The sequence below is a fragment of the Pseudophryne corroboree genome, chromosome 6 (assembly GCF_028390025.1).
Source record: "Pseudophryne corroboree isolate aPseCor3 chromosome 6, aPseCor3.hap2, whole genome shotgun sequence".
Classification (NCBI taxonomy): domain Eukaryota; kingdom Metazoa; phylum Chordata; class Amphibia; order Anura; family Myobatrachidae; genus Pseudophryne; species Pseudophryne corroboree.
This window is the reverse complement of record NC_086449.1, coordinates 843,174,467-843,197,885: the sequence shown is the minus strand read 5'-3', so window position 1 is coordinate 843,197,885 and position 23,419 is coordinate 843,174,467. Positions and strand designations below refer to the sequence as shown.

Here is a 23,419-nt window from a genome sequence, read left to right as displayed (position 1 = left end):
GTTGTGAAACTAATGGCTGGAGAAAAAAAAGTCAGTATACTTTGACAGATTTGATGTGATGAAATTTATCCCTGATACAATTGGGCGACCTGGCGGATTCATTGGATGTTTGTGGATTTTCGGAAGGAAATAAAAAGTGGGTATTTTCGGATTTTCCTGTAGTATGAAATCAAATTCTTTCTTTGTAATAATGCCCAGGTCTAAGCCTTATTTTAGATGTTCCTAGAGGTCTTTCATAAATTCCTTGGTGGGATCTTTGGATGATGCCTTGTATGTTGCTGTATCTGATAGTAGGCGATTCGCCTCCTGGTCATAATTTAGGCGTCCCATGATAACCACTCCTCCTCCCTTATCAATTGGCCTAATGACTATTTGTTTGAATAAATACCGGGGGGGGAAAAAATTGTCCAAAGAAGAAAAAGCAATAAAAGAACTGAAAAGGGATGAACAAATAGTCATTAAGCCATGACTTGAGCCTCATAGTGTCAGGCAACGGAGTTTAGCCCCGTCCCCTGACACCCGCGAAGCCAGGCCCCGGGCTCTGATTGGCCCGTATTACAGTTAACAGTAATGCAGGGGGTGACCATCTATGGATAACCTGGGGATGTAGCAGGAGTCACACCATACACCTCTTAGGATGTAGGAGAAGTCATACTATATACCAGGCCTGGCCAACCTGTGGCTCTCCAGCTATTGTGAAACTACATGTCCAAGCATGCCCTGCCACAGTTTTGCCATTAGGGAATGCTTAAACTGTGGCAAGGCATGATGGGACCTGCTATATACACTCCCAGGGATGTAGGAGGAGTCACACCAGAACCCTCCCAGGGATGTAGCAGGAGTCACGCCAGACCCCTCCCAGGGATTTAGCAGGAGTCACGCCATACACCTCCCAGGGATGTAGGAGGAGTCACACTATACACCTCCCAGGGATGTAGGAGGAGTCACACTATACTCCTCCCAGGGATGTAGGAGGAGTCACACTATACATCTCCCAGGGATGTAGGAGGAGTCACACTATACTCCTCCCAGGGATGTCCACACTATACTCCTCCCAGGGATGTAGGAGGAGTCACACTATACACCTCCCAGGGATGTAGGAGGAGTCACACTATACTCCTCCCAGGGATGTAGGAGGAGTCACACTATACATCTCCCAGGGATGTAGGAGGAGTCACACTATACTCCTCCCAGGGATGTCCACACTATACTCCTCCCAGGGATGTAGGAGGAGTCACACTATACTCCTCCCAGGGATGAAGGCGGAGTCACACTATACACCTCCCAGGGATGAAGGCGGAGTCACACTATACACCTCCCAGGAATGTAGGCGGAGTCACACTATACACCTCCCAGGGATGTAGGCGGAGTCACACTATACACCTCCCAGGGATGTAGGCGGAGTCACACTATACACCTCCCAGGGTTGTAGGCGGAGTCACACTATACACCTCCCAGGGATGTAGGCGGAGTCACACTATACACCTCCCAGGGATGTAGGCGGAGTCACACTATACACCTCCCAGGGATGAAGGCGGAGTCACACTATACACCTCCCAGGAATGTAGGCGGAGTCACACTATACACCTCCCAGGGATGTAGGAGGAGTCACACTATACACCTCCCAGGGATGTAGGCGGAGTCACACTATACACCTCCCAGGGATGTAGGCGGAGTCACACTATACACCTCCCAGGGATGTAGGCGGAGTCACACTATACACCTCCCAGGGATGTAGGCGGAGTCACACTATACACCTCCCAGGGATGTAGGCGGAGTCACACTATACACCTCCCAGGGATGTAGGCGGAGTCACACTATACACCTCCCAGGGATGTAGGAGGAGTCACACTATACACCTCCCAGGGATGTAGGCGGAGTCACACTATACACCTCCCAGAGATGTAGGGTGATTGAGTTCTGCTGTAATCAGTGGGATTTCTTTTTCCGGTGTCAGAATTCAATCTATTCAATAGGGTTGCCATGGAGATTGATAAATAAGCTCAAAATAACATCATGAATTCTAGGCCATGGCAGTAATTTACACTCTACACTTACAGTCTCCATACTCAGCCGCCCACGCAGACCAGGCCGCCACTCTGCTGCGCACATCCATTTGTGTTACAGATCCCGGGGGTTGGGGGGCAAGAGCTTGGGGGGGTGGGGGCACTTTGTTATCTGCTGTTATGGTCCTAAAGAAGAAAGAAATATCAATGAACATACAGGATTTCTTTATTAGAACGGATTCAGCTTCACATCAAGTCTACACCACAACACCAGACATCTATCTCACAGACTCCCTGCACTAGAGGCAATGCTTTCAATTTACTAACGCTTCTAAACATGAAAAGTGAGGATGTTCCCCATAGCAACCAGTGTCTATTACTTTCAAGGATGCAATAGAGAAATGAGACTCTGGTTGCTACGGGCAACATCACCACTTTTCATGTTTAAAAGCTTTAGTAAATTTACCCCAATGTCCGTATCCCATAGTTCACTAAACTTGCCGGATGACTCTACAGCAGGGGTGGGGAACCTCCGTCCCGCGGGCCATATAAGGCCCACACGCTTCTGTGTGTCAGCGAAACACGCCGCCCCTCAGTCCGGCGGCAGCGTGTCTCAGCTGTCAGGGCAGGGAGGAGAGCACGGCTATGTCGGGCGGCAGCGACGGGTAGGATCTCAAACCAGCCCCCATTTCATGAGCCAATCAGAGCTTGCGGACCAGCAGCCAATCAGGAGCCGCCACTGCCGGTTTGCAAGCTCCGATTGGCTCACAAACTGGCGGATGGTTTGAGGTCCTACACACCGCCACCCGACATAGCCGCGCTCTCCTCCTTGCTCTGACCCCTGAGACCTGAGACATGCCACCGCCGGATGGAGCACTAAGGGGCAGGAGAGGGGCACGCTGTGCTCTTCTCTCCTCCCCTGACACACAGCAGCAGTGAGCAGCACAGTGGGGTGGGGGGGGGGGGCATGTGTAGGGCAATATGTATCTGGCACTGTGGGGGCAATATGTGTATCTGGCACTGTGGGGGCAATATGTGTATCTGGCACTGTGGGGGCAATTGTGTATCTAGCACTGTAGGGGCAATATGTGTATCTGGCACTGTGGGAGCATATGTGTATCTGGCACTGTGGCGGCATTTGTGTATCTGGCACTGTGGGGGCATTTGTGTATCTGGCACTGTAGGGGTAATTGTGTATCTAGCACTGTAGGGGCAATATGTGTATTTGGCACTGTGGGAGCATGTGTGTATCTGGCACTGTGGCGGCATTTGTGTATCTGGCACTGTGGGGGTATTTGTGTATCTGGCACTGTGGGGGCAATTGTGTATCTAGCACTGTAGGGGCAATATGTGTATCTGGCACTGTGGGAGCATGTGTGTATCTGGCACTGTGGTGGCATTTGTGTATCTGGCACTGTGGGAGCATGTGTGTATCTGGCACTGTGGCGGCATTTGTGTATCTGGCACTGTGGGGGTATTTGTGTATCTGGCACTGTGGGGGCAATTGTGTATCTAGCACTGTAGGGGCAATATGTGTATCTGGCACTGTGGGAGCATGTGTGTATCTGGCACTGTGGTGGCATTTGTGTATCTGGCACTGTGGGGGCATTTGTGTATCTGGCACTGTGGGGGCATTTGTGTATCTGGCACTGTGGGGGCATTTGTGTATCTGGCACTGTAGGGGTAATTGTGTATCTAGCACTGTAGGGGCAATATGTGTATCTGGCACTGTGGGAGCATGTGTGTATCTGGCACTGTGGCGGCATTTGTGTATCTGGCACTGTGGGGGCATTTGTGTATCTGGCACTGTAGGGGTAATTGTGTATCTAGCACTGTAGGGGCAATATGTGTATTTGGCACTGTGGGAGCATGTGTGTATCTGGCACTGTGGCGGCATTTGTGTATCTGGCACTGTGGGGGTATTTGTGTATCTGGCACTGTGGGGGCAATTGTGTATCTAGCACTGTAGGGGCAATATGTGTATCTGGCACTGTGGGAGCATGTGTGTATCTGGCACTGTGGTGGCATTTGTGTATCTGGCACTGTGGGAGCATGTGTGTATCTGGCACTGTGGCGGCATTTGTGTATCTGGCACTGTGGGGGTATTTGTGTATCTGGCACTGTGGGGGCAATTGTGTATCTAGCACTGTAGGGGCAATATGTGTATCTGGCACTGTGGGAGCATGTGTGTATCTGGCACTGTGGTGGCATTTGTGTATCTGGCACTGTGGGGGCATTTGTGTATCTGGCACTGTGGGAGCATTTGTGTATCTGGCACTGTGGGGGCATTTGTGTATCTGGCACTGTAGGGGTAATTGTGTATCTAGCACTGTAGGGGCAATATGTGTATCTGGCACTGTGGGAGCATGTGTGTATCTGGCACTGTGGCGGCATTTGTGTATCTGGCACTGTGGGGGCATTTGTGTATCTGGCACTGCACTGGCATATGTGTATCTGGCACTGCACTGGCATATGTGTATCTGGCACTGCATTGGCATATGTGTATCTGGCACTGCACTGGCATATGTGTATCTGGCACTGCATTGGCATATGTGTATCTGGCACTGCATTGGCATATGTGTATCTGGCACTGCACTGGCATGTGTGTATCTGGCACTGTGGGGGCATGTGTGTATCTGGCACTGTGGGGGCATGTGTGTATCTGGCACTGTGGAGGCATGTGTGTATCTGGCACTGTGGGGGCATGTGTGTATCTGGCACTGTGGGGGCATGTGTGTATCTGGCACTGTGGGGGCAATTGTGTATCTAGCACTGTAGGGGCATTTGTGTATCTGGCACTGTAGGGGCATTTGTGTATCTGGCACTGTGGCGGCATTTGTGTATCTGGCACTGTGGCGGCATTTGTGTATCTGGCACTGTGGCGGCATTTGTGTATCTGGCACTGTGGGGGCATTTGTGTATCTGGCACTGCACTGGCATATGTGTATCTGGCACTGCACTGGCATATGTGTATCTGGCACTGCATTGGCATATGTGTATCTGGCACTGCACTGGCATATGTGTATCTGGCACTGCATTGGCATATGTGTATCTGGCACTGCATTGGCATATGTGTATCTGGCACTGCACTGGCATGTGTGTATCTGGCACTGTGGGGGCATGTGTGTATCTGGCACTGTGGGGGCATGTGTGTATCTGGCACTGTGGAGGCATGTGTGTATCTGGCACTGTGGGGGCATGTGTGTATCTGGCACTGTGGGGGCATGTGTGTATCTGGCACTGTGGGGGCAATTGTGTATCTAGCACTGTAGGGGCATTTGTGTATCTGGCACTGTAGGGGCATTTGTGTATCTGGCACTGTGGCGGCATTTGTGTATCTGGCACTGTGGCGGCATTTGTGTATCTGGCACTGTGGCGGCATTTGTGTATCTGGCACTGTAGGGGCATATGTGTATCTGGAACTGCACTACTGGGGGCATGTGTATCACAACCCATTTTAATTGGCCACACCTATTTTTTGGCGCGTGCACTACTACTGGGGGGCAGGGTAATTTTTAAGTTGAGTATTTTTGTATGGCCCCCCCCGAAGGATTTTATAAATATCCAAATGGCCCTTGGTAGAGAAAAGGTTCCCTGCCCCTGCTCTACAGTAACAAATGGTCCCACATAGTATCTCATTCCAGCGTAGAAAAGAAGCTTTGGCTCCAAGTAAAAGTCAACTTCTTTTTTAATATAACAAAAATGTGAAACACATCTGTGGATTGGTTCCCATCTAGAAGACTGGAGCAGCCATATAACTCTGGAGAATACGCTGCACGTGTCAAGTGACCTTCTAAACCCCAATACCAATATACTGATGTGTGAGCCTAAAATGATGGACGGGTGTATGTGTGCGCGCATGTGTGTATATATATATATATATATATATATTAGAGATGAGCGCCTGAAATTTTTCGGGTTTTGTGTTTTGGTTTTGGGTTCGGTTCCGCGGCCGTGTTTTGGGTTCGACCGCGTTTTGGCAAAACCTCACCGAATTTTTTTTGTCGGATTCGGGTGTGTTTTGGATTCGGGTGTTTTTTTCAAAAAACCCTAAAAAACAGCTTAAATCATAGAATTTGGGGGTCATTTTGATCCCAAAGTATTATTAACCTCAAAAACCATAATTTACACTCATTTTCAGTCTATTCTGAATACCTCACACCTCACAATATTATTTTTAGTCCTAAAATTTGCACCGAGGACGCTGTGTGAGTAAGATAAGCGACCCTAGTGGCCGACACAAACACCGGGCCCATCTAGGAGTGGCACTGCAGTGTCACGCAGGATGTCCCTTCCAAAAAACCCTCCCCAAACAGCACATGATGCAAAGAAAAAAAGAGGCGCAATGAGGTAGCTGTGTGAGTAAGATAAGCGACCCTAGTGGCCGACACAAACACCGGGCCCATCTAGGAGTGGCACTGCAGTGTCACGCAGGATGGCCCTTCCAAAAAACCCTCCCCAAACAGCACATGACGCAAAGAAAAAAAGAGGCGCAATGAGGTAGCTGTGTGAGTAAGATTAGCGACCCTAGTGGCCGACACAAACACCGGGCCCATCTAGGAGTGGCACTGCAGTGTCACGCAGGATGTCCCTTCCAAAAAACCCTCCCCAAACAGCACATGACGCAAAGAAAAAAAGAGGCTTTTTACTGATATTTGGTGTTTTGGATTTGACATGCTCTGTACTATGACATTGGGCATCGGCCTTGGCAGACGACGTTGCTGGCATTTCATCGTCTCGGCCATGACTAGTGGCAGCAGCTTCAGCACGAGGTGGAAGTGGATCTTGATCTTTCCCTAATTTTGGAACCTCAACATTTTTGTTCTCCATATTTTAATAGGCACAACTAAAAGGCACCTCAGGTAAACAATGGAGATGGATGGATTGGATACTAGTATACAATTATGGACGGGCTGCCGAGTGCCGACACAGAGGTAGCCACAGCCGTGAACTACCGCACTGTACTGTGTCTGCTGCTAATATATAGACTGGTTGATAAAGAGATAGTATACTCGTAACTAGTATGTATGTATAAAGAAAGAAAAAAAAACCACGGTTAGGTGGTATATACAATTATGGACGGGCTGCCGAGTGCCGACACAGAGGTAGCCACAGCCGTGAACTACCGCACTGTACTGTGTCTGCTGCTAATATATAGACTGGTTGATAAAGAGATAGTATACTCGTAACTAGTATGTATGTATAAAGAAAGAAAAAAAAACCACGGTTAGGTGGTATATACAATTATGGACGGGCTGCCGAGTGCCGACACAGAGGTAGCCACAGCCGTGAACTACCGCACTGTACTGTGTCTGCTGCTAATATATAGACTGGTTGATAAAGAGATAGTATACTCGTAACTAGTATGTATGTATAAAGAAAGAAAAAAAAACCACGGTTAGGTGGTATAAACAATTATGGACGGGCTGCCGAGTGCCGACACAGAGGTAGCCACAGCCGTGAACTACCGCACTGTACTGTGTCTGCTGCTAATATATAGACTGGTTGATAAAGAGATAGTATACTCGTAACTAGTATGTATGTATAAAGAAAGAAAAAAAAACCACGGTTAGGTGGTATATACAATTATGGACGGGCTGCCGAGTGCCGACACAGAGGTAGCCACAGCCGTGAACTACCGCACTGTACTGTGTCTGCTGCTAATATATAGACTGGTTGATAAAGAGATAGTATACTCGTAACTAGTATGTATGTATAAAGAAAGAAAAAAAAACCACGGTTAGGTGGTATATACAATTATGGACGGGCTGCCGAGTGCCGACACAGAGGTAGCCACAGCCGTGAACTACCGCACTGTACTGTGTCTGCTGCTAATATATAGACTGGTTGATAAAGAGATAGTATACTACTAATATTATATACTGGTGGTCAGGTCACTGGTCACACTGGCAGTGGCACTCCTGCAGCAAAAGTGTGCACTGTTTAATTTTAATATAATATTATGTACTCCTGGCTCCTGCTATAACCTATAACTGGCACTGCAGTAGTGCTCCCCAGTCTCCCCCACAATTATAAGCTGTGTGAGCTGAGCAGTCAGACAGATATATAATATATATAGATGATGCAGCACACTGGCCTGAGCCTGAGCAGTGCACACAGATATGGTATGTGACTGACTGAGTCACTGTGTGTATCGCTTTTTTCAGGCAGAGAACGGATATATTAAATAAACTGCACTGTGTGTCTGGTGGTCACTCACTATATAATATATTATGTACTCCTGGCTCCTGCTATAACCTATAACTGGCACTGCAGTAGTGCTCCCCAGTCTCCCCCACAATTATAAGCTGTGTGAGCTGAGCAGTCAGACAGATATATATAATATTATATATAGATAATAGATGATGCAGCACACTGGCCTGAGCCTGAGCAGTGCACACAGATATGGTATGTGACTGAGTCACTGTGTGCTGTGTATCGCTTTTTTCAGGCAGAGAACGGATTATAAATAAAAGTGGTGGTCACTGGTCACTATCAGCAAAACTCTGCACTGTACTGAGTACTCCTAATGCTCCCCAAAATTAGTAAATCAAGTGTCTCTCTAATCTATTCTAATTCTAAACGGAGAGGACGCCAGCCACGTCCTCTCCCTATCAATCTCAATGCACGTGTGAAAATGGCGGCGACGCGCGGCTCCTTATATAGAATCCGAGTCTCGCGATAGAATCCGAGCCTCGCGAGAATCCGACAGCGTCATGATGACGTTCGGGCGCGCTCGGGTTAACCGAGCAAGGCGGGAAGATCCGAGTCGCTCGGACCCGTGAAAAAAAACATGAAGTTCTGGCGGGTTCGGATTCAGAGAAACCGAACCCGCTCATCTCTAATATATATTATATATATATATATATATATATATATATATGTACATACACACACACACACACACACACAAACACAGTGCATACGGAAAGCATTCACAGCGCTTCAGTTTCTCCACATTTTGTTATGTTGCAGCCTTAATCCAAAATGGAATAAATTTGTTTTTCCCCTCGAAATTCTACACACAATACCCCATAATGGCAACGTGAAAAAAGTTTGTGATTTTTGCAAATGTATTAAAAATAATAAACTAAGAAATCACATGTACATAAGTATTCACAGCCTTTGCCATGAAGCTCAGAATTGAGCTCAGGTGCATCCTGTTTCTGCTGACAGGGGTCTATCTAGGGGTCCGAGCGCCCCTGGCAAAGTAAGGACAAACCACATTAAGGGATGCCACTGCAATATCTCTGTTCTCAGCGCTCCATCGATTGGATCACATTGGCTGTAAACACATCCGCCTGATTGACAGGCAGAGGCGAAGGGCGGGGGGCAGTGGTGGACCATTGCGGGGGCTGTGGGGGAAAAACAGGGTCGGATCAACTGCATTTTTGGGGCGGCTGAGTGACATCACACGCAGGCCCCCCTATGTGAAAAATGGCGTCAGACTACCTGCGCATCTGCAGCTACCTGCGCATACCTAACTGCAGCTGCAGGGGGTCTTCCACAGTTGCTGAGCAGGCCATTCAGCATGCTGGACCGCCTTGCCCTGCGATGGATGAGCATTCCCCAGCATGCAATAGAAAGGATTGCAGGTTCTGCTTTATACCAGAATCCGTAATCCTTACCAAACAACCCCCACTGCCATTAGTACATCTGATCCCGCCCATAGGTGCACACATATACACTTACATATATACTGTCACACACAAAACACATACAGTACATATGATATACAGTACAATCACACATGCAGTATATACAAATAGTTACACACATACATACAGTCACATATATACATAGTTACGCACACATACAGTCACATATATACATAGTTACGCACACATACAGTCACATATATACATAGTTACGCACACATACATACAGTCACATACATACATAGTTACACACTCATTCACATACATAGTCACACACTAAAACACACAAATACAGTAGATACTTACACACACACACACACACACACACACACACACACACACACAAACATACACAGTCACATACATAAATACAGACAGACTATATAGTGTTTACCCCCCTCACGTCACAGACAGGGTACACTCAGAGCATGTACTTTAGTAGCTCCTTGTCCTCTCCCCTCCATGCTGCTGCGTTGCCTGGCACTGACTGAGTGCTGTGTAGCCCCGCCCCCTGCTTCCACTCCGTCCACTTCCCGAAGGTCAATGCCGTGCAGTGCAGTCCTGTGCCACCCCTCCCCTCACTTAATCCGGATTGTACTTTGTGACTGTCTGTTACTGCCGGCGCCGGTGTCCTGCAACACAGCACTGCACTAGTGATCAATCAGACTCAAAATAAACTACAGCTCCCGGAGCTCACGGCAACAGGGGATGCTGGGAGCTGTAGTTTATATTGAGTCTGATTACAAGTGAGGTGTGGTGCGCTGCCGCCTGACACTGTCGTCAGCACTAACAGACAGTCACCAAGTCTGACAGTACTACTGGATTCTACCCACTGGCCGTGGATGGCACTGCCAAGCGGCGCCCCCTCCTTGCCTGGCACCCCTGGCGAGTGCCATCCTGGACAATGGGTAGATACACCCGTGTCTACTGATCATCCTTGAGGTGTTCCTAAAGCTTAATTGGAGTCCACCAGTGGTAAATTCAGTTGATTGGACAAGCTTTGGAAAGGCACACACCTGTCTATATAAGGTCCCACACTTGACAGTGTATGTCTGAGCACAAACCAAGCATGAAGTCAAAGGAATTGTCTGTAGACCTCAGAGACAGGATTGTCTCGAGGCACAAATCTGGGGAAGGGAACAGAAAAATATATGCTGCTTTGAAGGTCCCAATGAGCACTGGGGCCTCCATCATCCGTAAATAGAAGACGTTTGGAACCACCAGGACTCTTCCTAGAGCTGACCAGCCGTCTAAACTGAGCGATTGGGGGAGAAAGGCCCTAGTCAGGGAGGTGACCAAAAACCTGATGGTCACTCTGTAAGAGCTACAGCATTCTTCTGTGCAGAGAGGAGAACCTTCCAGAAGGACAACCCTCTCTGCAGCAATTTACCAATCAGGCCTGTATGGTAGATGGCCAGACGGAAGCCACTCCTTAGTTAAAGCACATGGCAGCCCATCTGGAGTTAGTCAAAATGCACCTGAAGGACTCTCAGACCATGAGAAACAAAATTCTCTGGTCTGATGAGAGAAAGATTGAACTCTTTGGCGTGAATGCCAGGCGTCATGTTTGGAGGAAACCAGGCACCGCTCATCACCAGGCCAATACCATCCCTACAGTGAAGCATGGTGGTGGCAGCATCATGCCGTGGGGATGTTTTTCAGCAGCAGGAACTGTGAGACTAGTCAGGATAGAGGGAAAGATGAATGCAGCAATGTACAGAAACATCCTGGATGAAAACCTGCTCCAGAGCGCTCTTGACCTCAGACTGGGGCGACGAATCATCTTTCAGCAGGACAACGACCCTAAGCACACAGCCAAGATATCAAAGGAGTGGCTTCAGGACAACTCTGTGAATGTGAGTGGCCCAGCCAGAGCCCAGACTTGAATCCGATTGACCATCTCTTGAGAGATCTGAAAATGGCTGTGCACCGATGCTTCCCATCCAACCTGATGGAGCTTGAGAGGTGCTGCAAAGAGGAATGGGTGAAACTACCCAAAGATAGGTGTGCCAAGCTTGTGGCATCATATTCAAAAAGACCTGAAGCTGTAATTGCTGCCAAAGGTGCATCAACAAAGTATTGAGCAAAGGCTGTGAATACTTATGTACATGTGATTTCTTAGTTTTTTATTTTTAATACATTTGCAAAAATCTCAAAAACACTTTCTTCACGGTGTCATTATGGGGTATTGTGTGTTGAATTTTTTGGGGAAAAATGAATTTAATCCAGTTTTGAATAAGACTGTAACATAACAAAATGTGGAAAAAGTGAAGCGCTGTGAATATTTTCCAGATGCACTGTATGCTTAGGTTTGTGAGTATATATATATATATATATATATATAGAGAGAGAGAGAGAGAGAGAGAGAGGTTTGTGTGTACGTGCACTGGCGCCACGAGGTGGACGAGTGGGTACGAATTGCTGGAGGGGTCCTGCGGGGGACTGGATCTGCTGCCCTTCGGGAAGATGGCGCCGCACTATGAGAGCTTTGCTTTTTAGTGCACATGTGCCATCTTCCTAAATATCACTGAGAACATGGTGTGGCTGAGGAGGGGGAACCTGCTTCCAGATGCACGCAAGGCAGGAAGCAGAGAGTGGGGGTAGGGGGGTGTCAGGGGGTGGGAGGATAAAGGGGAGCCGACACATGAGACAATGGGAAGAGATGAGGAACATGAGATGTGAGAGGTGAGAAGGGACCAGGGCTGGTCCCAGAGGAGGGGCCAGCCCACAGCAGCTATGTATGGGCTGGAGCTGGGTACGGGAAGGAAGGGGGAAGGTAAGGGCTGTGGGCAGGGAAGAGGTGGACCAGCCCATAAAGGGTAGAGGGAATGGACCTGCCCCCTTTTAGGCCACTCTATCATGCTACAGTACGGCTCTCTACAGCTTCGTGTGCACAGGTTACAGTATGTGTGTAAAGGTGCGCCAGCCTGTATGTATCAGCAGAGGCTTATGTGTCTATGTAAGAGTATATGTATGTGTGTGTATATATATATATATATATATGTATGTGTATGTGAGAGTATTTTATATATATATATATATATATATATATATATATATATATATATACCTTTATATACGTGTGTGTATATATCAGGGTATCACAGATGTATATATAGGGTATCATAGGTGTGTGCCGATGGTGCCTTGCCCACAGTGCAGGAGCACTATCTGGCAGCACCCCCCTCCCCCCCCACCACCACCACCTGTCTTCCACTGCTGCCTCTGCAAGGGACGGGGAGCGGTGCCGCTATGTGGCAGCACACACACCCCACCCCCTGTCCCGTTATTCAGTCACTGAGACCCGCCGCCGCCTTTGAAAGGGAGTGAGAGCGCTACCGCAGGCGGCAGCTCCTGGACATGAGTGTCTGTGGAAGCCCTGGATGCCGGATCGCCCCCCTCTCAGGTGAGACTGAACACAGGGGCGGAACTGCAGGAGAGTGAGACAACTTAAGAGGGCACTGGCTGCTGAGTGACAAGCGACCTCGCCGGGAGAACGACGGCTTGAGGACAGACAGAAGTGCCGCTGGTCTGTTAGGGGATGCTGTGGCGGCCAGGGTGAGGAGAGGGAGCGGCGGTGCTACATGTGAGGGGGGCTGCTGTGGAGTCAGGCGGAAGGTGTCGGGAGAGGCTGATGAGGCACCGGGATCCTGATTAGGAGGTGGACTGAGCCAGTGATCCTTCCCAGTGGGTGGTGGCCTGCAACATGAAGAAGCCAGGTCAAAGGCAGTCAGCGGAGAAGGGAGCCGGCCACCTGCTGTGCCTGAACTAGACTACAAACAGGTCTTGCCAATTCTCACATATACAGTCCTGGTCCTCATGTTAATATATAGAGCCATAAAACTAAACCTAACCCCCCCCCCCCCCCTGTCCGCAGCCAAACCCTAATCCTCCCCCTAGTGTCTAACCCTAACCCTCCAGTCCCACAGCCTAACCCTAACCCTACCCCCAGTGTCTAACCCTAACCCTCCAGCCCCGCAGCCTAACCCTACCCCCAGTGTCTAACCCTAACCCTCCAGTCCCACAGCCTAACCCTACCCCAGTGTCTAACCCTAACCCTCCAGTCCCACAGCCTAACCCTAACCCTACCCCCAGTGTCTAACCCTAACCCTCCAGTCCCACAGCCTAACCCTACCCCCAGTGTCTAACCCTACCCCTCCAGCCCCACAGCCTAACCCTACCCCAGTGTCTAACCCTAACCCTCCAGCCCCACAGCCTAACCCTACCCCCAGTGTCTAACCCTAACCCTCCAGCCCCACAGCCTAACCCTAACCCTACCCCCAGTGTCTAACCCTCCAGCCCCGCAGCCTAACCCTAACCCTACCCCCAGTGTCTAACCCTAACCCTCCAGTCCCACAGCCTAACCCTACCCCAGTGTCTAACCCTAACCCTCCAGTCCCACAGCCTAACCCTAACCCTACCCCCAGTGTCTAACCCTAACCCTCCAGTCCCACAGCCTAACCCTAACCCTACCCCCAGTGTCTAACCCTAACCCTCCAGCCCCGCAGCCTAACCCTACCCCCAGTGTCTAACCCTACCCCTCCAGCCCCACAGCCTAACCCTACCCCAGTGTCTAACCCTAACCCTCCAGCCCCACAGCCTAACCCTACCCCCAGTGTCTAACCCTAACCCTCCAGCCCCACAGCCTAACCCTAACCCTACCCCCAGTGTCTAACCCTCCAGCCCCGCAGCCTAACCCTAACCCTACCCCCAGTGTCTAACCCTAACCCTCCAGTCCCACAGCCTAACCCTACCCCAGTGTCTAACCCTAACCCTCCAGTCCCACAGCCTAACCCTAACCCTACCCCCAGTGTCTAACCCTAACCCTCCAGCCCCGCAGCCTAACCCTACCCCCAGTGTCTAACCCTAACCCTCCAGTCCCACAGCCTAACCCTACCCCCAGTGTCTAACCCTAACCCTCCAGTCCCACAGCCTAACCCTAACCCTACCCCCAGTGTCTAACCCTAACCCTACCCCCAGTGTCTAACCCTAACCCTACCCCCAGTGTCTAACCCTTACCCTCCAGCCCCGCAGCCTAACCCTACCCCCAGTGTCTAACCCTAACCCTCCAGTCCCACAGCCTAACCCTACCCCCAGCGTCTAACCCTAACCCTCCAGTCCCACAGCCTAACCCTACCCCCAACCCTCCAGTCCCACAGCCTAACCCTACCCCCAGCGTCTAACCCTAACCCTCCAGCCCCGCAGCCTAACCCTACCCCCAGTGTCTAACCCTAACCCTCCAGTCCCACAGCCTAACCCTACCCCCAGTGTCTAACCCTAACCCTCCAGCCCCGCAGCCTAACCCTACCCCCAGTGTCTAACCCTAACCCTCCAGTCCCACAGCCTAACCCTACCCCCAGTGTCTAACCCTAACCCTCCAGTCCCACAGCCTAACCCTAACCCTACCCCTAGTGTCTAACCCTAACCCTACCCCCAGTGTCTAACCCTTACCCTCCAGCCCCGCAGCCTAACCCTACCCCCAGTGTCTAACCCTAACCCTCCAGTCCCACAGCCTAACCCTACCCCCAGCGTCTAACCCTAACCCTCCAGTCCCACAGCCTAACCCTACCCCCAGTGTCTAACCCTTACCCTCCAGTCCCACAGCCTAACCCTACCCCCAGTGTCTAACCCTTACCCTCCAGTCCCACAGCCTAACCCTAACCCCAGTGTCTAACCCTCCAGCCCCGCAGCCTAACCCTAACCCTACCCCCAGTGTCTAACCCTAACCTTACCCTCAGTGTCTAACCCTAACCCTCCAGCCCCACAGCCTAACCCTACCCCCAGTGTCTAACCCTAACCCTCCAGCCCCGCAGCCTAACCCTACCCCCAGTGTCTAACCCTAACCCTCCAGTCCCACAGCCTAACCCTACCCCCAGTGTCTAACCCTTACCCTCCAGTCCCACAGCCTAACCCTACCCCCAGTGTCTAACCCTAACCCTCCAGTCCCACAGCCTAACCCTAACCCTACCCCCAGTGTCTAACCCTAACCCTACCCCCAGTGTCTAACCCTTACCCTCCAGCCCCGCAGCCTAACCCTACCCCCAGTGTCTAACCCTAACCCTCCAGTCCCACAGCCTAACCCTACCCCCAGCGTCTAACCCTAACCCTCCAGTCCCACAGCCTAACCCTACCCCCAGTGTCTAACCCTAACCCTCCAGCCCCGCAGCCTAACCCTACCCCCAGTGTCTAACCCTAACCCTCCAGCCCCGCAGCCTAACCCTACCCCCAGTGTCTAACCCTCCAGCCCCGCAGCCTAACCCTAACCCTACCCCCAGTGTCTAACCCTAACCTTACCCCCAGTGTCTAACCCTAACCCTCCAGCCCCACAGCCTAACCCTACCCCCAGTGTCTAACCCTAACCCTCCAGCCCCGCAGCCTAACCCTACCCCCAGTGTCTAACCCTAACCCTCCAGTCCCACAGCCTAACCCTACCCCCAGTGTCTAACCCTTACCCTCCAGTCCCACAGCCTAACCCTACCCCCAGTGTCTAACCCTAACCCTCCAGTCCCACAGCCTAACCCTAACCCTACCCCCAGTGTCTAACCCTAACCCTACCCCCAGTGTCTAACCCTTACCCTCCAGCCCCGCAGCCTAACCCTACCCCCAGTGTCTAACCCTAACCCTCCAGTCCCACAGCCTAACCCTACCCCCAGCGTCTAACCCTAACCCTCCAGTCCCACAGCCTAACCCTACCCCCAGTGTCTAACCCTTACCCTCCAGTCCCACAGCCTAACCCTAACCCTACCCCTAGTGTCTAACCCTAATCCTCTAGCCCCACAGCCTAACCCTAACCCTACCCCCAGTGTCTAACCCTAACCCTCCAGCCCCACAGCCTAACCCTAACCCTACCCCCAGTGTCTAACCCTCCAGCACCGCAGCCTAACCCTAACCCTACCCCCAGTGTCTAACCCTAACCCTCCAGCCCCGCAGCCTAACCCTACCCCCAGTGTCTAACCCTAACCCTCCAGTCCCACAGCCTAACCCTACCCCCAGTGTCTAACCCTAATCCTCCAGTCCCGCAGCCTAACCCTAACCCTACCCCCAGTGTCTAACCCTAATCCTCCAGTCCCACAGCCTAACCCTAACCCTACCCCCAGTGTCTAACCCTAACCCTCCAGTCCCACAGCCTAACCCTAACCCTACCCCCAGTGTCTAACCCTAACCCTCCAGTCCCGCAGCCTAACCCTACCCCCAGTGTCTAACCCTAACCCTACCCCCAGTGTCTAACCCTAACCCTCCAGTCCCGCAGCCTAACCCTACCCCCAGTGTCTAACCCTAACCCTACCCCCAGTGTCTAACCCTAACCCTCCAGTCCCGCAGCCTAACCCTAACCCTACCCCCAGTGTCTAACCCTAATCCTCCAGCCCCACAGCCTAACCCTAACCCTACCCCCAGTGTCTAACCCTAACCTTACCCCCAGTGTCTAACCCTAACTCTCCAGCCCCGCAGCCTAACCCTAATCCTACCCCCAGTGTCTAACCCTTACCCTCCAGTCCCACAGCCTAACCCTAATCCTACCCCCAGTGTCTAACCCTAACCTTACCCCCAGTGTCTAACCCTAACCCTCCAGTCCCGCTGCCTAACCCTACCCCCAGTGTCTAACCCTAACCCTCCAGCCCCACAGCCTAACCCTAACCCTACCCCCAGTGTCTAACCCTAACCCTCCAGCCCCACAGCCTAACCCTAACCCTACCCCCAGTGTCTAACCCCAACCCTCCAGTCCCCCTGCCTAACCCTAACCCTACCCCCAGTGTCTAACCCCAACCCTCCAGTCCAGCAGCCTAATTCTCCCCCTAGTGCCTCACTCTCCCGTCCTGCAGACTAACCCTAACCCACCGCTAGTACCTAACCCTAACCCTCCAGCCCCGCAGCCTAACCCGAACCCTACCCCCAGTGTCTAACCCTAACCCTCCAGCCCCACAGCCTAACCCTACCCCCAGTATCTAACCCCAACCCTCCAGTCCCCCTGCCTAACCCTAACCCTACCCCCAGTGTCTAACCCCAACCCTCCAGTCCAGCAGCCTAGCCCTCCCCTTGTGCCTCACTCTCCCATCGCACAGCTTAACCCTCCCGTCACGCAGCCTAATTCTCCCCCTAGTGCCTCACTCTCCCGTCCTGCAGACTAACCCTAACCCACCCCTAGTGCCTAACCCTAACCCTCCAGCCCCGCAGCCTAACCCTAACCCTACCCCCAGTGTCTAACCCTAACCCCAGTGTCTAACCCTAACCCTCCAGTCCCACAGCCTAACCCTATCCCTACCCCCAGTGTCTAACCCTCCAGTCCTGCAGCCTAACCCTAACCCTAGTGCCTCAGGGTCAGAGTTAGGCACTGGGGGTGGGTTAGGGTTAGTCTGTGGGTCGCGAGGGTTAGGCACTGGGGGGAGGGTCAGAGTTAGGCACTGGGGGTAGGTTAGGGTTATTCTGTGGGTCATGAGGGTTAGGCACTAGGGGGAGGGTCAGAGTTAGGCACTGGGGGTGGGTTAGGGTTAGTCTGTGGGTTGCGAGCAGAGCCGGCCCTAGGTATAGGCAAACTAGGCAAATGCCTAGGGCATTTGGTATGCCTAGGGGCACCAGCAGCTTCTGTTGATTAAAATGATATGCGGCATGCCTATATTCTGTGTGTAGCATTTCGTATGCAGATACAGCCACAGTCTCACACAGTACAGCATGTTGCATATCATTTTAATCAGCAGAAGCTGCTTGTGCATCTTAGCCAAATTGCAATGCAAATTAGGTGCATTTTCATCAAAAAAGGCGCCCAACGTTAGCAGAGTTGCCATCTCCTGCTTCATGGCATATTGAGGCAAGATATATGAGAACACACCTATATCCAAGCATAGGCAGAGATCACAGTGTTAGTGGCCGTGTGAGTGCTGTGTGTGGGTAGGTTTGTTGTGCAATAGTGTTTGGCGTATGTGTAAGGGGCATTATGCGTGTCATTATGTGTGTAAGGGTATTACTAATGTGTGGCATTATATGTATAAGGTGCTCTACTGTGTGGTGTTACGTATAAAAAGGGCACTATTGTGTGGTATAATGTGAATAAAGAGCAATATGGTGTGGTGTAATATAAATAAGGGGCACTACTGTGAGGAGTAATGTTTATAAGGTAAAGTGGTACTACTGTGTGATGCAACGTGAATAAGGCACACTATCGCATGATAAAATATAAATAAAGTTGCAGTACTGTGTGGCGTAATTTTAATTGGGGGAACTATTGTGTGGCCATGCCCCTTCCCAGCAAGAACACGCCCCTTTTTAGGCTGTGCGCCGAATGTGTGCACTGTTTCTATTTAAAATATATGTGTGAGGGGTGGTGGTGCTGGGAAAGGGGTGCAAGGTCAGAAACAGAACAAGTGGTGGTGCTAGGGGGCACCAGCCAAAATCTTGCCTAGGGCATCATATTGGTTAGGGACGGCTCTGGTTGCGAGGGTTAGGCACTAGGGGGAGGGTCAGAGTTAGGCACTGGGGCTCGGTTAGGGTTAGTCTGCGGGACGGGAGGGTTAGGCACTAGGGGGAGGGTCAGAGTTAGGCACTGGAGGTGGGTTAGGGTTAGTCTGCGGGACGGTAAGTTTAGGCACTAGGGGGAGGGTCAGTTAGGCACTGGGGGTGGGTTATGGTTAGTCTGCGGGACGGTAAGGTTAGACACTAGGGGGAGGGTCAGAGTTAGGCACTGGGGGTGGGTTATGGTTAGTCTGCGGGACGGTAAGGTTAGGCACTAGGGGGAGGGTCAGAGTTAGGCACTGGAGGTGGGTTAGGGTTAGTCTGCGGGTCATGAGGGTTAGGCACTAGGGGGAGGGTCAGTTAGGCACTAGGGGTGGGTTATGGTTAGTCTGCGGGACGGTAAGGTTAGGCACTAGGGGGAGGGTCAGAGTTAGGCACTGGAGGTGGGTTAGGGTTAGACTGCGGGACGGGAGGGTTAGGCACTAGAGGGAGGGTCAGAGTTAGGCACTGGGGGTGGGTTAGGGTTAGTCTGTGGGACGCAAGGGTTAGGCACTAGGGGGTGGGTCAGAGTTAGGCACTGGGGGTGGGTTATGGTTAGTCTGCGGGACGGTAAGGTAAGGCACTAGAGGGAGGGTCAGAGTTAGGCACTGGGGGTGGGTTAGGGTTAGTCTGTGGGACGCGAGGGTTAGGCACTAGGGGGAGGGTCAGAGTTAGGCACTGGGGGTGGGTTAGGGTTAGTCTGTGGGTCGCGAGGGTTAGGCACTAGGGGGAGGGTCAGAGTTGGGCACTGGGGCTGGGTTAGAGCTAGTCTGCGAGACGGGAAGGTTAGGCACTAGGGGGAGGGTCAGAGTTAGGCACTGGAGGTGGGTTAGGGTTAGTCTGTGGGACGCGAGGGTTAGGCACTAGGGGGAGGGTCAGAATTAGGCACTGGAGGTGGGTTAGCGTTAGTCGACGGGAGGGTTAAGCACTAGGGGAGGGTCAGAGTTAGGCACTGGAGGTGGGTTAGGGTTAGTCGACGGGGGGTTAGGCACTAGGGGAAGGGTCAGAGTTAGGCACTGGGGCAGGGTTAGGGTTAGTCTGCGGGACGGGAGGGTTAGGCACTAGGGGGAGGGTCATAGTTAGGCACTAGGGGTGGGTTAGGGTTAGTCTGCGGGACGGGAGGGTTAGGCACTAGGGGGAGGGTCAGAGTTTGGCACTGGGGGTGGGTTAGGGTTAGTCTGCGGGACGGGAAGGTTAGGCACTAGGGGGAGGGTCAGTTAGGCACTGGGGGTGGGTTAGGGTTAGTCTGTGGGTCGCGAGGGTTAGGCACTAGGGGGAGGGTCAGAGTTAGGCACTGGGGCTGGGTTAGGGTTAGTCTGTGGGACGCGAGGGTTAGGCACTAGGGGGAGGGTCAGAGTTAGGCACTGGGGCTGGGTTAGGGTTAGTCTGCGGGACAAGAGGGTTAGGCACTAGGGGGAGGGTCAGAGTTGGGCACTGGGGCTCGGTTAGGGTTAGTCTGCGGGATGGGAGGGTTAGGCACTAGGGGGAGGGTCAGAGTTAGGCACTGGGGGTGGGTTAGGGTTAGTCTGCGGGACAAGAGGTTTAGGCACTAGGGGGAGGCTCAGAGTTAGGCACTAGGGGTAGGTTAGGGTTAGTCTGCGGGACGGGAGGGTTAGGCACTAGGGGGAGGGTCAGTTAGGCACTAGGGGTGGGTTAGGGTTAGTCTGCAGGACGGGAGGGTTAGGCACTAGGGGGAGGGTCAGAGTTAGGCACTGGGGCTGGGTTAGGGTTAGTCTGCGGGACGGGAGGGTTAGGCACTAGGGGGAGGGTCATAGTTAGGCACTAGGGGTGGGTTAGAGTTAGTCTGTGGGACGGGAAGGTTAGGTACTAGGGGGAGGGTCAGTTAGGCACTGGGGGTGGGTTAGGGTTAGTCTGCGGGACGGGAGGGTTAGGCACTAGGGGGAGGGTCAGAGTTAGGCACTGGGGCTGGGTTAGGATTAGTCTGCGGGACGGGAGGGTTAGGCACTAGGGGGAGGGTCAGAGTTAGGCACTGGGGCTGGGTTAGGGTTAGTCTGCGGGACGGGAGGGTTAGGCACTAGGGGGAGGGTCAGAGTTAGGCAGCGGGGGTGGGTTAGGGTTAGTCTGCGGGACGGGAAGGTTAGGCACTAGGGGGAGGGTCAGTTAGGCACTGGGGGTGGGTTAGGGTTAGTCTGTGGGTCGCGAGGGTTAGGCACTAGGGGGAGGGTCAGAGTTAGGCACTGGGGGTGGGTTAGGGTTAGTCTGTTGGTCGCGACGATTAGGCACTAGGGGGAGGGTCAGAGTTAGGCACTGGGGCTGGGTTAGGGTTAGTCTGTGGGACGCGAGGGTTAGGCACTAGGGGGAGGGTTATGGTTAGTCTGTGAGTCGCGAGGGTTAGGCACTAGGGGGAGGGTCAGAGTTAGGCACTGGGGCTGGGTTAGGGTTAGTCTGCGGGACAAGAGGGTTAGGAACTAGGGGGAGGGTCAGAGTTAGGCACTGGGGCTCGTTTAGGGTTAGTCTGCAGGATGGGAGGGTTAGGCACTAGGTGGAGGGTCAGAGTTAGGCACTGGGGGTGGGTTAGGGTTAGTCTGCGGGACAAGAGGGTTAGGCACTAGGGGGAGGGTCAGAGTTAGGCACTTGGGGGAGGGTCAGAGTTAGGCACGAGGGGTAGGTTAGGGTTAGTCTGCGGCACTAGGGGGAGGGTCAGTTAGGCACTAGGGGTGGGTTAGGGTTAGTCTGCAGGACAAGAGGGTTAGGCACTAGGGGGAGGGTCAGAGTTAGGCACTAGGGCTGGGTTAGGGTTAGTCTGCGGGACGGGAGGGTTAGGCACTAGGGGGAGGGTATAGTTAGGCACTAGTGGTGGGTTAGGGTTAGTCTGTGGGACGGGAAGGTTAGGCACTAGGGGGAGGGTCAGAGTTAGGCACTGGGGGTGGGTTAGGGTTAGTCTGTGGGACGCAAGGGTTAGGCACTAGGGGGTGGGTCAGAGTTAGGCACTGGGGGTGGGTTATGGTTAGTCTGCGGGACGGTAAGGTAAGGCACTAGAGGGAGGGTCAGAGTTAGGCACTGGGGGTGGGTTAGGGTTAGTCTGTGGGACGCGAGGGTTAGGCACTAGGGGGAGGGTCAGAGTTAGGCACTAGGGGTGGGTTAGGGTTAGTCTGTGGGTCGCGAGGGTTAGGCACTAGGGGGAGGGTCAGAGTTGGGCACTGGGGCTGGGTTAGAGCTAGTCTGCGAGACGGGAAGGTTAGGCACTAGGGGGAGGGTCAGAGTTAGGCACTGGAGGTGGGTTAGGGTTAGTCTGTGGGACGCGAGGGTTAGGCACTAGGGGGAGGGTCAGAATTAGGCACTGGAGGTGGGTTAGCGTTAGTCGACGGGAGGGTTAAGCACTAGGGGAGGGTCAGAGTTAGGCACTGGAGGTGGGTTAGGGTTAGTCGACGGGGGGTTAGGCACTAGGGGAAGGGTCAGAGTTAGGCACTAGGGGTGGGTTAGGGTTAGTCTGCAGGGCGGGAGAGTGAGGCACTAGGGGGAGAATTAGGCTGCGTGACGGGAGGGTTAAGCTGTGCAATGGAGAGTGAGGCGCTAGGGGGAGGGTTAGGCTGCGGGACTGGAGGGTTAGGGTTAGACACTGGGGGTAGGGTTAGGGTTAGGCTGCGGGGCTGGAGGGTTAGGGTTAGGCACTAGGGGTAGTGTTAGGCAGCGGGACTGGAGGGTTAGGGTTAGACACTGGGGGTAGGGATAGGGTTAGGCAGCGGGACTGGAGGGTAAGGGTTAGACACTGGGGGCAGGGTTAGGGTTAGGCAGCGGGACTGGAGGGTAAGGGTTAGACACTGGGGGTAGGGTTTGGGTTAGACACTGGGGGTAGGGTTAGGGTTAGGCTGTGGGGCTGGAGGGTTAGGGTTAGACACTGGGGGTAGGGTTAGGGTTAGGCTGTGGGGCTAGAGGGTTAGGGTTAGACACTGGGGGTAGGGTTAGGGTTAGGCTGTGGGACTGGAGGGTAAGGGTTAGACACTAGGGGGAGGATTAGGGTTAGGATGTGGGGCTGGAGGGTTAGGGTTAGACACTGGGGGTAGGGTTAGGGTTAGACACTGGGGGTAGGGTTAGGGTTAGACACTGGGGGTAGGGTTAGGCAGCGGGACTGGAGGGTTAGGGTTAGACACTGGGGGTAGGATTAAGGTTAGGCTGTGGGGCTGGAGGGTTAGGGTTAGACACTGGGGGTAGGATTAGGGTTAGGCTGTGGGGCTGGAGGGTTAGGGTTAGACACTGGGGGTAGGGTTAGGCTGTGGGACTGGAGGGTTAGGGTTAGACGCTGGGAGTAGG

At 52.6% G+C, this 23,419-nt stretch overlaps 1 protein-coding gene across 21 annotated transcripts in view; it reads right to left on the bottom strand.

Annotated features, from left to right (window-relative positions):
• EPS8 (EGFR pathway substrate 8, signaling adaptor) overlaps positions 1 to 23,419 on the bottom strand; it is a 611,221-nt gene that overhangs the window by 268,343 nt on the left and 319,459 nt on the right. For all 21 annotated transcript variants that reach the window (XM_063929435.1, XM_063929440.1, XM_063929438.1 and 18 more), the window contains one exon: positions 2,059 to 2,192. In XM_063929435.1, the coding sequence (XP_063785505.1) occupies positions 2,059 to 2,192 (134 nt within the window). The remainder of the gene's footprint in view (positions 1 to 2,058; positions 2,193 to 23,419) is intronic.